Below are 14,863 nucleotides of genomic sequence, written 5' to 3' on the forward strand. Positions count from 1 at the left end.
CCTCATGTCCGGGCTTTGACATCAGCGTGGGGCTACGACGGGGCTCTCCTTGACAGCGGGGCTCTGGACTTCATGTCCGGGGCTTTGACATCAGTGTGGGGCTACGACTGGACTCTCCTTGACAGCGGGGCTCTGGACTTCATGTCCGGGCTTTGACATCAGTGTGGGGCTCCGACTGGACTCTCCTTGACAGCGGGCCCTGGACCTCATGTCCGGGCTTTGACATCAGTGTGGGGCTACGTCTGGACTCTCCTTGACAGCGGGCTCTGGACTTCATGTCAGGGCTTAGACATCAGTGTGGGGCTACGACTGGACTCTCCTTGACAGCGGGGCTCTGGACTTCATGTCCCTGGCTTTGACATCAGTGTGGGGCTACGACTTCTCCTTGCCAGCGGGGCTCTGGACTTCATGTCCGGGCTTTGACATCAGCGAGGGGCTACGTCTGGACTCTCCTTGACAGCGGGGCTCTGGACTTCATGTCAGGGCTTAGACATCAGTGTGGGGCTACGACTGGACTCTCCTTGACAGCGGGGCTCTGGACTTCATGTCCGGGCTTTGACATCAGTGTGGGGCTACGACTGGACTTTCCTTGGCAGCGCGGCTCTGGACTTCATGTCCGGGCTTTGACATCAGTGTGGGGCTACGGCTGGACTCTCCTTGACAGCGGGGCTCTGGACCTCATGTCCGGGCTTTGACATCAGTGTGGGGCTACGACTGGACTTTCCTTGACAGCGGGGCTCTGGACTTCATGTCCCTGGCTTTGACATCAGTGTGGGGCTACGACTGGACTCTCCTTGACAGCGGGGCTCTGGACCTCATGTCCGGGCTTTGACATCAGCGTGGGGCTACGACGGGGCTCTCCTTGACAGCGGGGCTCTGGACTTCATGTCCGGGGCTTTGACATCAGTGTGGGGCTACGACTGGACTCTCCTTGACAGCGGGGCTCTGGACTTCATGTCCGGGCTTTGACATCAGTGTGGGGCTCCGACTGGACTCTCCTTGACAGCGGGCCCTGGACCTCATGTCCGGGCTTTGACATCAGTGTGGGGCTACGTCTGGACTCTCCTTGACAGCGGGCTCTGGACTTCATGTCAGGGCTTAGACATCAGTGTGGGGCTACGACTGGACTCTCCTTGACAGCGGGGCTCTGGACTTCATGTCCCTGGCTTTGACATCAGTGTGGGGCTACGACTTCTCCTTGCCAGCGGGGCTCTGGACTTCATGTCCGGGCTTTGACATCAGCGAGGGGCTACGTCTGGACTCTCCTTGACAGCGGGGCTCTGGACTTCATGTCAGGGCTTAGACATCAGTGTGGGGCTACGACTGGACTCTCCTTGACAGCGGGGCTCTGGACTTCATGTCAGGGCTTAGACATCAGTGTGGGGCTACGACTGGACTCTCCTTGGCAGCAGGGCTCTGGACTTCATGTCCGGGCTTTGACATCAGTGTGGGGCTACGACTTCTCCTTGCCAGCGGGGCTCTGGACTTCATGTCCGGGCTTTGACATCAGCGTGGGGCTACGACTGAACTCTCCTTGACAGCGGGGCTCTGGACCTCATGTCCCTGGCTTTGACATCAGTGTGGGGCTACGACTTCTCCTTGCCAGCGGGGCTCTGGACTTCAGGTCCTGGGGCTTTGACATCAGTGTGGGGCTATGACTGGACTCTCCTTGACAGCGGGGCTCTCGACCTAATGTCTCGGGCTTTGACATCAGTGTGGGGCTACGACTGGACTCTCCTTGCCAGCGGGGCTCTGGACTTCAGGTCCCGGGCTTTGACATCAGCGAGGGGCTACGTCTGGACTCTCCTTGACAGCGGGGCTCTGGACTTCATGTCAGGGCTTTGACATCAGTGTGGGGCTACGACTGGACTCTCCTTGACAGCGGGGCTCTGGACCTCATGTCCCTGGCTTTGACATCAGTGTGGGGCTACGACTTCTCCTTGCCAGCGGGGCTCTGGACTTCATGTCCGGGCTTTGACATCAGCGTGGGGCTACGACTGAACTCTCCTTGACAGCGGGGCTCTGGACCTCATGTCCCTGGCTTTGACATCAGTGTGGGGCTACGACTTCTCCTTGCCAGCGGGGCTCTGGACTTCATGTCCGGGCTTTGACATCAGCGAGGGGCTACGTCTGGACTCTCCTTGACAGCGGGGCTCTGGACTTCATGTCAGGGCTTAGACATCAGTGTGGGGCTACGACTGGACTCTCCTTGACAGCGGGGCTCTGGACTTCATGTCCGGGCTTTGACATCAGTGTGGGGCTACGACTGGACTTTCCTTGGCAGCGCGGCTCTGGACTTCATGTCCGGGCTTTGACATCAGTGTGGGGCTACGGCTGGACTCTCCTTGACAGCGGGGCTCTGGACCTCATGTCCGGGCTTTGACATCAGTGTGGGGCTACGACTGGACTTTCCTTGACAGCGGGGCTCTGGACTTCATGTCCCTGGCTTTGACATCAGTGTGGGGCTACGACTGGACTCTCCTTGACAGCGGGGCTCTGGACCTCATGTCCGGGCTTTGACATCAGCGTGGGGCTACGACGGGGCTCTCCTTGACAGCGGGGCTCTGGACTTCATGTCCGGGGCTTTGACATCAGTGTGGGGCTACGACTGGACTCTCCTTGACAGCGGGGCTCTGGACTTCATGTCCGGGCTTTGACATCAGTGTGGGGCTCCGACTGGACTCTCCTTGACAGCGGGCCCTGGACCTCATGTCCGGGCTTTGACATCAGTGTGGGGCTACGTCTGGACTCTCCTTGACAGCGGGCTCTGGACTTCATGTCAGGGCTTAGACATCAGTGTGGGGCTACGACTGGACTCTCCTTGACAGCGGGGCTCTGGACTTCATGTCAGGGCTTAGACATCAGTGTGGGGCTACGACTGGACTCTCCTTGGCAGCAGGGCTCTGGACTTCATGTCCGGGCTTTGACATCAGTGTGGGGCTACGACTTCTCCTTGCCAGCGGGGCTCTGGACTTCATGTCCGGGCTTTGACATCAGCGTGGGGCTACGACTGAACTCTCCTTGACAGCGGGGCTCTGGACCTCATGTCCCTGGCTTTGACATCAGTGTGGGGCTACGACTTCTCCTTGCCAGCGGGGCTCTGGACTTCAGGTCCTGGGGCTTTGACATCAGTGTGGGGCTATGACTGGACTCTCCTTGACAGCCGGGCTCTCGACCTAATGTCTCGGGCTTTGACATCAGTGTGGGGCTACGACTGGACTCTCCTTGCCAGCGGGGCTCTGGACTTCAGGTCCCGGGCTTTGACATCAGCGAGGGGCTACGTCTGGACTCTCCTTGACAGCGGGGCTCTGGACTTCATGTCAGGGCTTTGACATCAGTGTGGGGCTACGACTGGACTCTCCTTGACAGCGGGGCTCTGGACCTCATGTCTCTGGCTTTGACATCAGTGTGGGGCTACGACTTCTCCTTGCCAGCGGGGCTCTGGACTTCATGTCCGGGCTTTGACATCAGCGTGGGGCTACGACTGAACTCTCCTTGACAGCGGGGCTCTGGACCTCATGTCCCTGGCTTTGACATCAGTGTGGGGCTACGACTTCTCCTTGGCAGCGGGGCTCTGGACTTCATGTCCGGGCTTTGACATCAGCGAGGGGCTACGTCTGGACTCTCCTTGCCAGCGGGGCTCTGGACTTCATGTCCCAGTCTTTGACATCAGTGTGGGGCTACGACTGGACTCTCCTTGACAGCGGGGCTCTGGACTTCATGTCCGGGCTTTGACATCAGCGAGGGGCTACGTCTGGACTCTCCTTGACAGCGGGGCTCTGGACTTCATGTCCGGGCTTTGACATCAGCGAGGGGCTACGACTGGACTCTCCTTGACAGCGGGGCTGTGGACCTCATGTCCGGGCTTTGACATCAGCGTGGGGCTACGACTTCTCCTTGACAGCGGGGCTCTGGACTTCATGTCCGTACTTTCACATCTGTGTGGGGCTACGACTGGACTCTCCTTGACAGCGGGGCTCTGGACCTCATGTCCCTGGCTTTGACATCAGTGTGGGGCTACGACTTCTCCTTGCCAGCGGGGCTCTGGACTTCATGTCCGGGCTTTGACATCAGCGTGGGGCTACGACTGAACTCTCCTTGACAGCGGGGCTCTGGACCTCATGTCCCTGGCTTTGACATCAGTGTGGGGCTACGACTTCTCCTTGGCAGTGGGGCTCTGGACTTCAGGTCCTGGGGCTTTGACATCAGTGTGGGGCTACGACTGGACTCTCCTTGACAGCGGGGCTCTGGACTTCATGTCCCGGGCGTTGACATCAGTGTGGGGCTACGACTGGACTCTCCTTGACACCAGGGCTCTGGACTTCATGTCCCGGGCTTTGACATCAGTGTGGGGCTACGACTGGACTCTCCTTGACAGCGGGCTCTGGACTTCATGTCCGGGCTTTGACATCAGTGTGGGGCTACGACTGGACTCTCCTTGACAGCGGGCTCTGGACTTCATGTCCCGGGCTTTGACATCAGTGTGGGGCTACGACTGGACTCTCCTTGACAGCGGGGCTCTGGACTTCATGTCCCAGTCTTTGATATCAGTGTGGGGCTACGACTTCTCCTTGGCAGCAGGGCTCTGGACCTCATGTCTGGGCTTTGACATCAGTGTGGGGCTACGACTGAACTCTCCTTGACAGCGGGGCTCTGGACCTCATGTCCCTGGCTTTGACATCAGTGTGGGGCTACGACTTCTCCTTGCCAGCGGGGCTCTGGACTTCAGGTCCTGGGGCTTTGACATCAGTGTGGGGCTATGACTGGACTCTCCTTGACAGCCGGGCTCTCGACCTAATGTCTCGGGCTTTGACATCAGTGTGGGGCTACGACTGGACTCTCCTTGCCAGCGGGGCTCTGGACTTCATGTCCGGGCTTTGACATCAGTGTGGGGCTACGACTGGACTCTCCTTGACAGCGGGGCTCTGGACTTCATGTCAGGGCTTTGACATCAGCGTGGGGCTACGACTGGACTCTCCTTGACAGCGGGGCTCTGGACCTCATGTCTCTGGCTTTGACATCAGTGTGGGGCTACGACTTCTCCTTGCCAGCGGGGCTCTGGACTTCATGTCCGGGCTTTGACATCAGCGTGGGGCTACGACTGAACTCTCCTTGACAGCGGGGCTCTGGACCTCATGTCCCTGGCTTTGACATCAGTGTGGGGCTACGACTTCTCCTTGGCAGCGGGGCTCTGGACTTCATGTCCGGGCTTTGACATCAGCGAGGGGCTACGTCTGGACTCTCCTTGCCAGCGGGGCTCTGGACTTCATGTCCCAGTCTTTGACATCAGTGTGGGGCTACGACTGGACTCTCCTTGACAGCGGGGCTCTGGACTTCATGTCCGGGCTTTGACATCAGCGAGGGGCTACGTCTGGACTCTCCTTGACAGCGGGGCTCTGGACTTCATGTCCGGGCTTTGACATCAGCGAGGGGCTACGACTGGACTCTCCTTGACAGCGGGGCTGTGGACCTCATGTCCGGGCTTTGACATCAGCGTGGGGCTACGACTTCTCCTTGACAGCGGGGCTCTGGACTTCATGTCCGGGCTTTGACATCAGCGTGGGGCTACGACTGGACTCTCCTTGACAGCGGGGCTCTGGACCTCATGTCCCTGGCTTTGACATCAGTGTGGGGCTACGACTTCTCCTTGCCAGCGGGGCTCTGGACTTCATGTCCGGGCTTTGACATCAGCGTGGGGCTACGACTGAACTCTCCTTGACAGCGGGGCTCTGGACCTCATGTCCCTGGCTTTGACATCAGTGTGGGGCTACGACTTCTCCTTGGCAGTGGGGCTCTGGACTTCAGGTCCTGGGGCTTTGACATCAGTGTGGGGCTACGACTGGACTCTCCTTGACAGCGGGGCTCTGGACTTCATGTCCCGGGCGTTGACATCAGTGTGGGGCTACGACTGGACTCTCCTTGACACCAGGGCTCTGGACTTCATGTCCCGGGCTTTGACATCAGTGTGGGGCTACGACTGGACTCTCCTTGACAGCGGGCTCTGGACTTCATGTCCGGGCTTTGACATCAGTGTGGGGCTACGACTGGACTCTCCTTGACAGCGGGCTCTGGACTTCATGTCCCGGGCTTTGACATCAGTGTGGGGCTACGACTGGACTCTCCTTGACAGCGGGGCTCTGGACTTCATGTCCCAGTCTTTGATATCAGTGTGGGTCTACGACTTCTCCTTGGCAGCAGGGCTCTGGACCTCATGTCTGGGCTTTGACATCAGTGTGGGGCTACGACTGGACTCTCCTTGACAGCAGGGCTCTGGACTTCATGTCCCAGTCTTTGACATCAGTGTGGGGCTACGACTGGACTCTCCTTGCCAGCGGGGCTCTGGACTTCATGTCCGGGCTTTGACATCAGTGTGGGGCTACGACTGGACTCTCCTTGACAGCGGGCTCTGGACTTCATGTCCCGGGCTTTGACATCAGTGTGGGGCTACGACTGGACTCTCCTTGACAGCGGGGCTCTGGACTTCATGTCCCAGTCTTTGATATCAGTGTGGGGCTACGACTTCTCCTTGGCAGCAGGGCTCTGGACTTCATGTCCGGGCTTTGACATCAGTGTGGGGCTACGACTGGACTCTCCTTGACAGCGGGGCTCTGGACTTCATGTCCCAGTCTTTGACATCAGTGTGGGGCTACGACTTCTCCTTGACAGCGGGGCTCTGGACTTCATGTCCGGGCTTTCGCATCAGTGTGGGGCTACGACTGGACTCTCCTGGACAGCGGGGCTCTGGACCTCATGTCCCGGGCTTTGACATCAGTGTGGGGCTACGACTGGACTCTCCTTGACAGCGGAGCTCTGTACTTCATTTCTCGGGCTTTGACATCAGTGTGGGGCTACGACTCTCCTCTCCTTTACAGCGGGCACTGGACCTCATGTCTCGGGCTTTGACATCAGTGTGGGGCTACGACTGGACTCTCCTTGCGACAGGGAGTCCCATTGGCTGGAGACCAGGCACTCATCTGCAACAGTGAGTCTCATTGGCTGGAGACCAGGTGTTCCTCCATGACAGTGGGTCTCATTGGCTGATCAGAGCCCAGCAGGCACGCTTCTTACATCTGATGTCGGCAGCTCCTCATTTGAGGCTGTTGTACGGTTGAATTTGCTAGAAACATGTTGAAGGAACATTTCACCCAGAGTCCAGTTTTTTTTACGTTGGCAGCCTAGCTGCTAAGATATTAGAATTTGGACCCTTAGAATTACTACAGAGGTGGTTGAAGGTCCTTAACGAAGCCAGAGGGTATGTCCGCAGCACTGTGGTGAAGTTGTGTGACCAGTTTACCAAGACAACTGCCACCTCTACATCTACACTTCCAAGACATATTGCACTACTGGTTACGGATGCTACAAGTGAGTTTAGAGTGAGCCCCTACAAAGGCCTGGCCACCAAGGTCTGTTGACTCCCCTTCTAATCTCTATTAAAGGATGACTTCTCTCAATAGCCACGGTGACACCCTGTACCGAGTCAATGCTTAATTTGAGCTGGTGGTTTCTGGTGCCCGGCACCAGCGCTTAATTTTCGGTACCAGCACTTGTAAGTGTCTGCCACATGGTGGTGCTGTTTGTCTAATTTAGTGTTGAGCATGACAGCTGTTTATTACCTCATCCTACATTTAAAATGACTAATACCTGCCCCCCATGCCATTCTTAAAGCTTTGGGGACCAGTAATAGTCTGAATTGTCATGCTTGTAGAAGTGTGATTGTGTGTAGTTGTGTTGGTACTGTCATTGTTAGTGCTGGCAGGGGCAATGGATGGCGCGAGCTGCAGTGGCCTCCTAAAGATGACTTTGGTACTTATTGTTTTTTCACAAATTAACACTGGACAGAGAAGTGTATGTGGAAGTTGCCAAGTGTCTCCTGAAAGGACGTGTATGGGGGGTTCCTAGTTAGGACTTAAAAATCACCAAGTGTAAAAAATATCTCCTTAGCAGGCTTATGGCTCGCTATTGAAGATGAAGATTCTGCTGATGTGATCAAACTCTCTCTCCGGATATTATGAAGGAGAAATGAGCCAGACTTAAACCAGCAGGAGATCTAAACTACAAGAAAGACAAACCAGGGACATCAACTGTAGCTTAGAGCGAAGAACAAATGGAAAACAAGGGAGCACATGCGTCGAGACACCTCTTCCTCCCATGGTGGCCTCCTTTATATATGTTTTAACAGCAAAGGACACTTCTGCTTCTTGGATTGAGCACCTCGGATAACATCCTGCGGACAGACCTCAATCATGGAATGGGCTCTCATAGGCCCCGATTCACAGAACTAGCTTAAGACAAAATCCTAAACTTACTACCATTTTGGTATTCACAGAAGGCACTTACTCATTTTGGTATTCACAGAAGTTAGGAGTCCTAAATGCCTTCTGTGAACACCGAAAGTCTTAAAGTTAGGATTTTTCTCAGTTTAGGACTCCTAACTTTACTTCTCCCAAACTGAGAAAAATCCTAACTTTAAGACTTTCGGTATTCACAGAAGGCATTTAGGAGTCCTAAAGTTAGGAGTCCTAACTTCTGTGAATACCGAAATGAGTAAAGTGCCTTCTGTGGATACCAAAATGGTAGTAAGTTTAGGATTTTGTCTTAAGCTAGTTCTGTGAATCGGGCCCATAGACTTTGGCCACCTCCTTTGCAGGAACTCGTATCTTTCGTTTGACAAGTGAAGGCGCCCAGGTTGGGCATCCTTTACGCGTCACTCGTACCTGTAGCTTTCCTCCGTTCTTTATGTTCCCTGCTCCTAGCGACTCGAGGAACACTGCTCCGAGAGATCACGAGATGCCAGAACAATCCAGGCGGCGAGAATGACCAGCCATATCCTGAGTGCACTGTTGTGCGTCCTCCCCAGCCTGGGTACCCGCAAAGGACTACGCCACACATGGAGCTTAGTATAACACGTATTTATTCATCTGCGTGTAACTGCGAACTCAACATTCTAAACCTGCCTTCATTGCATCGCGCTCTAAGACTTATGTCACAGTTCTACGGAGTCCATCAGGAACCGCAAGGGTTTCATTATTTCTAACTCGGAAGACACTACAAGTGTCAGTCAGTACGAGGAGTGCTCCTTCCTCTTCTGAATGCCCGAAGCCTCTGGTCAGCTCTTCGTACTGCTCTCAATCGACCAATCAGGTTTTGTATAGCACAGCAAATCACCCATGAGTGCCTGTGTCTCAGCATCAATGGAACTGCATCATGGTGGGTAGAGTTGCCATACTGGGCTGCGTGAAGGGGTTCAGAGGACAATAGAGCCTTGTTGTGTGGCCGCAAGCGACTAACCTCACAATGCGTTAGCCACCATCAGCGTGGTATCTAAACCGAGCTCTGACTGGATTAAAGCCACTAGGCTCTATGCCACAGCACTGCGCTCTGATTACAGAGATAACTCTCAAAATAGCTTTTATTCCAGTCAATTCACTTAGAAAAGAAATTGGGTTACGCAAATCATTTCCAAGCAGCTTTAGGCCAACAACGTCGACCAAGCGGGCTGTCGTTCTCAGGGATATTGGGTTCAAATCAGCTACACACTAGATGGCAAATGGCTTGAAGTTACAAGAGTATCACATTCGAACAAACAGATGATGCAGACGCCTCAAAAGCGCGTAGTGCGTCACACTGCACTAAGCATTGCACACCCAAACGCGTATTAGGAAGACGATGAGGGGGCATCCCAGGTGATCCCATAATGAGATTCATGCTGTCAAACAAAAAGGTTACTTAACAATAGCAGTGGTTTGGCAGCTCATACCTATTGAGAAACTCAGCAGTGAGATTGAAAGATTGCAAACGTGATTAGTAATATTAATATATATTTCCACACTCTGGAAATTACTTGGAGGAAAGCGGCGTTGTGTCATTAAGTTCAACATCTTCATTTTTCTCTAAATGATCAAGTGGATGGACTGACTCCATCGCTGGATGGCAGAATTATTCACATCAGGGGGGAGTCTAATCTATGCTAGCTGCAAAACCGTGCACGAAAGGAACATCCCGAATGAGGTCGCACACTGCTCGTCCCATCAGCGTGTGACCCCGGAGCATGATGGTCGATGTAGTAGGTATCAGCGGGTGCGCCTCTACCCGAGTCTTGAGTCTTGAAGGTATTCACTTGATGTGCTTGCCATCCCTGGACACGTGTTTCGTGGTTATTACCACTCGTCAGCAGGGATTAGGCGTGTGCACGGGGTTGCTGCGTGGGCTGCCGAAAATATTCATAGGTCCAGATACCTTTTTGTAGCACGCAGGTGCGTAATCTCGAAGTCGTCACCTCCACCGGCTCAAGGGAGCCTGTATAAATAGTAATTCCGAATGAGGTCGCACACTGCTCGTCCCATCAGCGTGTGACCCCGGAGCATGATGGTCGATGTAGTAGGTATCAGCGGGTGCGCCTCTACCCGAGTCTTGAGTCTTGAAGGTATCTGGACCTATGAATATTTTCGGCAGCCCACGCAGCAACCCCTTGCACACGCCTAATCCCTGCTGACGAGCGGTAATGACCGCGAAACACGTGTCCAGGGATGGCAAGCACATCAGTGAATACCCTCAAGTCACTCATTCGGAATCACGAAAGGAACATTGACCAACAGTTAAGGCTGAGATATTTTGAAAAGTAAAAACATGTATTCGTTAGCAATTTCCTTAATACGCATAGCATATTTGCCCTTCATTAACATTATTAAGCATAATCACTGATAGTGAATAAATACCAGATGGGCTCTGTATTCTTCAATCCCCATAATTTCGCTGCAAGACTTTTAAGAAAATGTTGTCCATGTTTCGGCTAGAAAACTTTATGGCCTTCATCAGGCCGAACAGTGATAACAAGAAAAAAATCCCTGACATGCATAGAATGTGCTGTTAATAACATTCATGACTAAAATAACACAGTGTTCATCCTGCATATCGCTCTGAATGTTAAAAAAAAGTGTAATGACAGTTCACGCGACAAGGGAATAGATCAATAGATTTGTGGTTTGCCTTTATATATGTTAATAATTCAGCTGAATGTTATTTTTATTTATTGCTTTCTTAAAACGTTGCATGCTGGTGTTAACCACTTTACAGGATTACTCAGTAGAGTACACATTTTACAAACTGTGAATTGTTTGGTACGGGGGCTCGGTGCGCAAGCATGCGCAACCTACCAGTCATGTTGCGTGTGGTTTGCTCTTGCTGCGACAGCTCCAGGCTCTGTTGCTCTGTGTAGCTGCAAGAAGCGCAGACATTTACTTCTCTATCTCCACTTTTTTGTGTTTACAGGAGGTACAAAAGCGGTACCCAGAACTACTCTGCTTTCCAGGGAAACTGGAGAACATTTCCAGAGGCATCAGGTAAGATGGATCTGTGTAGAAGGAGTGACTGGGGGGTGGGGCAGACTTGGAGCAGTAAAAGGTAAAAAGGGTACATTAAAAGGAAACTGAGAGAAGTAAGAGGGACCAAGGGTCAGGGAATGAGTGCCAGAGACAGGAAAATCGAGACCGAGGCCATGTCATGAAAAGAGGACACCACACACTGTATGTGAGAGGCGCACACGGGACTCATGTCCTATGAAGAGTACACCACACACTGTACATGAGAGGCGCACACGGGGACTCATGTCATAAGAAGAGGACACCACACACTGTACGTGAGAGTCAAACACAGGAACTCATGTCATATGAAGAGGACACCACACACTGTATGTGAGAGGCGCACACAGGAACTCATGTTTTACGAAAAGAACACCACACACTGCACATGAGAGGCACACATGGGGACTCCTGTCATATGAAGAAGACACCACACACTGTATGTGAGAGGCGCACACGGGAACTCATGTCATAAGAAGAGGACACCACACACTGTACATGGGAGGCACACACAGGGACTCATGTCATAAGAAGAGTACACCACACACTGTACATGAGAGGCACACACGGGGACTCATGTCATATGAAGAGGACACCACACACTGTATGTGAGAGGCGCACACAGGAACTCATGTTTTATGAAAAGAACACCACACACTGCACATGAGAGGCACACATGGGGACTCCTGTCATATGAAGAAGACACCACACACTGTATGTGTGAGGCGCACACGGGAACTCATGTCATATGAAGAGGACACCACACACTGTACGTGAGAGGCGCACACGGGGACTCATGTCATAAGAAGAGGACACCACACACTGTACGTGAGAGTCAAACACAGGAACTCATGTCATATGAAGAGGACACCACACACTGTATGTGAGAGGCGCACACAGGAACTCATGTTTTATGAAAAGAACACCACACACTGCACATGAGAGGCACACATGGGGACTCCTGTCATATGAAGAAGACACCACACACTGTATGTGTGAGGCGCACACGGGAACTCATGTCATATGAAGAGGACACCACACACTGTACGTGAGAGGCGCACACGGGGACTCATGTCATAAGAAGAGGACACCACACACTGTACGTGAGAGTCAAACACAGGAACTCATGTCATATGAAGAGGACACCACACACTGTATGTGAGAGGCGCACACAGGAACTCATGTTTTATGAAAAGAACACCACACACTGCACATGAGAGGCACACATGGGGACTCCTGTCATATGAAGAAGACACCACACACTGTATGTGAGAGGCGCACACGGGACTCATGTCCTATGAAGAGTACACCACACACTGTACATGAGAGGCGCACACGGGGACTCATGTCATAAGAAGAGGACACCACACACTGTATGTGAGAGGCGCACACGGGACTCATGTCCTATGAAGAGTACACCACACACTGTACATGAGAGGCGCACACGGGGACTCATGTCATAAGAAGAGGACACCACACACTGTACGTGAGAGTCAAACACAGGAACTCATGTCATATGAAGAGGACACCACACACTGTATGTGAGAGGCGCACACAGGAACTCATGTTTTATGAAAAGAACACCACACACTGCACATGAGAGGCACACATGGGGACTCCTGTCATATGAAGAAGACACCACACACTGTATGTGTGAGGCGCACACGGGAACTCATGTCATATGAAGAGGACACCACACACTGTACGTGAGAGGCGCACACGGGGACTCATGTCATAAGAAGAGGACACCACACACTGTACGTGAGAGTCAAACACAGGAACTCATGTCATATGAAGAGGACACCACACACTGTATGTGAGAGGCGCACACAGGAACTCATGTTTTATGAAAAGAACACCACACACTGCACATGAGAGGCACACATGGGGACTCCTGTCATATGAAGAAGACACCACACACTGTATGTGAGAGGCACACACGGGAACTCATGTCATATGAAGAGGACACCGCACACTGTACGTGAGAGGCACACACAGGGACTCATGTCATATGAAGAGGACACCACACACAGTACGTGGGAGGCACACACAGGGACTCATGTCATAAGAAGAGGACACAACACACTGTACGTGGGAGGCACACACAGGGACTCATGTCATAAGAAGAGGACACCACACACTGTATGTGAGAGGCGCACACCGGGACTCATGTCATAAGAAGAGGACACCACACACTGTACGTGGGAGGCACATACAGGTTACTCGTGTCATAAGAAGAGGACACCACACACTGTACGTGAGAGGCACACACCGGGGCTCATGTCATAAGAAGAGGACACCACACACTACGTGGGAGGCAAACACAGGTACTCATGTCATAAGAAGAGGACACCACACACTGTACGTGGGATGCACACACAGGGACTCATGTCTTATGAAGAGGACACCACACACTGTACGTGGGAGGCACACACAGGAACTCATGTCATATGAAGAGGACACCACACACTGTACGTGAGAGGCACACACGGGAACTCATGTCATATGAAGAGGACACCACACACTGTACGTGAGAGGCACACACAGGGACTCATGTCATATGAAGAGGACACCACACACTGTACGTGAGAGGCACACACCGGGGCTCATGTCATAAGAAGAGGACACCACACACAGTACGTGGGAGGCACACACAGAGACTCATGTCATAAGAAGAGGACACCGCACGCTGTATGTGAGAGACACACACAGGGACTCATGTCATAAGAAGAGGACACCACACACTGTATGTGAGAGGTGCATACGGGGACTCGTGTCATGAAAAGAGGACACCACACACTGTACACAGAGACTCATGTCATGAAAAAAAGGACACCCACACTGTACATGAGAGGCACACACAGGAACTCATGTCTTATGAAGACGACACACCACACACTGTACATGAGAGGCACACACGGGGACTCATGTCATATGAAGAGGACACCACACACTGTATGTGAGAGACACACACAGGGAACACATGTCTTATGAAGAGGACACCACACACTGTACGTGAGAGACACACACAGAGACTCATGTCATGAAAAGAGGACACCACACACTGTATGTGAGAGTCACACACAGGGACTCATGTCTTATGAAGACGACACCACACACTGTACATGAGAGCCACACACGGGGACTCATGTCATATGAAGAGGACACCACACACTGTACGTGAGAGGTACACACGAGGACTCATGTCATATGAAGAGGACACCACACATTGTACGTGAGAGGCGCACACAGGGACTCATGTCATATGAAGAGGACACCACACACTGTACGTAAGAAGCACACACGGGGACTCATGTCATGAAAAGAGGACACCGCACAGTGTATGTGAGAGTCACACACCGGGACTCATGTCTTATGAAGACGACACCACACACTGTACATGAGAGGCACACACGTGGACTCATGTCATATGAAGAGGACACCACACGCTGTATGTGAGAGGCACACACGGGAACTTATGTCATATGAAGGCGACACCACACACT

The 14,863-nt window shown here is 52.8% G+C and overlaps 1 protein-coding gene across 1 annotated transcript in view; it reads left to right on the top strand.

Annotated features, from left to right (window-relative positions):
* LOC144752239 (uncharacterized) overlaps positions 1-14,863 on the top strand; it is a 212,306-nt gene that overhangs the window by 138,086 nt on the left and 59,357 nt on the right. The window contains exon 9 of the mRNA XM_078640238.1: positions 11,269-11,339. Within this exon, the coding sequence (XP_078496364.1) occupies positions 11,269-11,339 (71 nt within the window). The remainder of the gene's footprint in view (positions 1-11,268; positions 11,340-14,863) is intronic.

This window comes from Lissotriton helveticus, chromosome 4_2 (genome assembly GCF_964261635.1).
Source record: "Lissotriton helveticus chromosome 4_2, aLisHel1.1, whole genome shotgun sequence".
NCBI classification, from domain to species: Eukaryota; Metazoa; Chordata; class Amphibia; order Caudata; family Salamandridae; genus Lissotriton; species Lissotriton helveticus.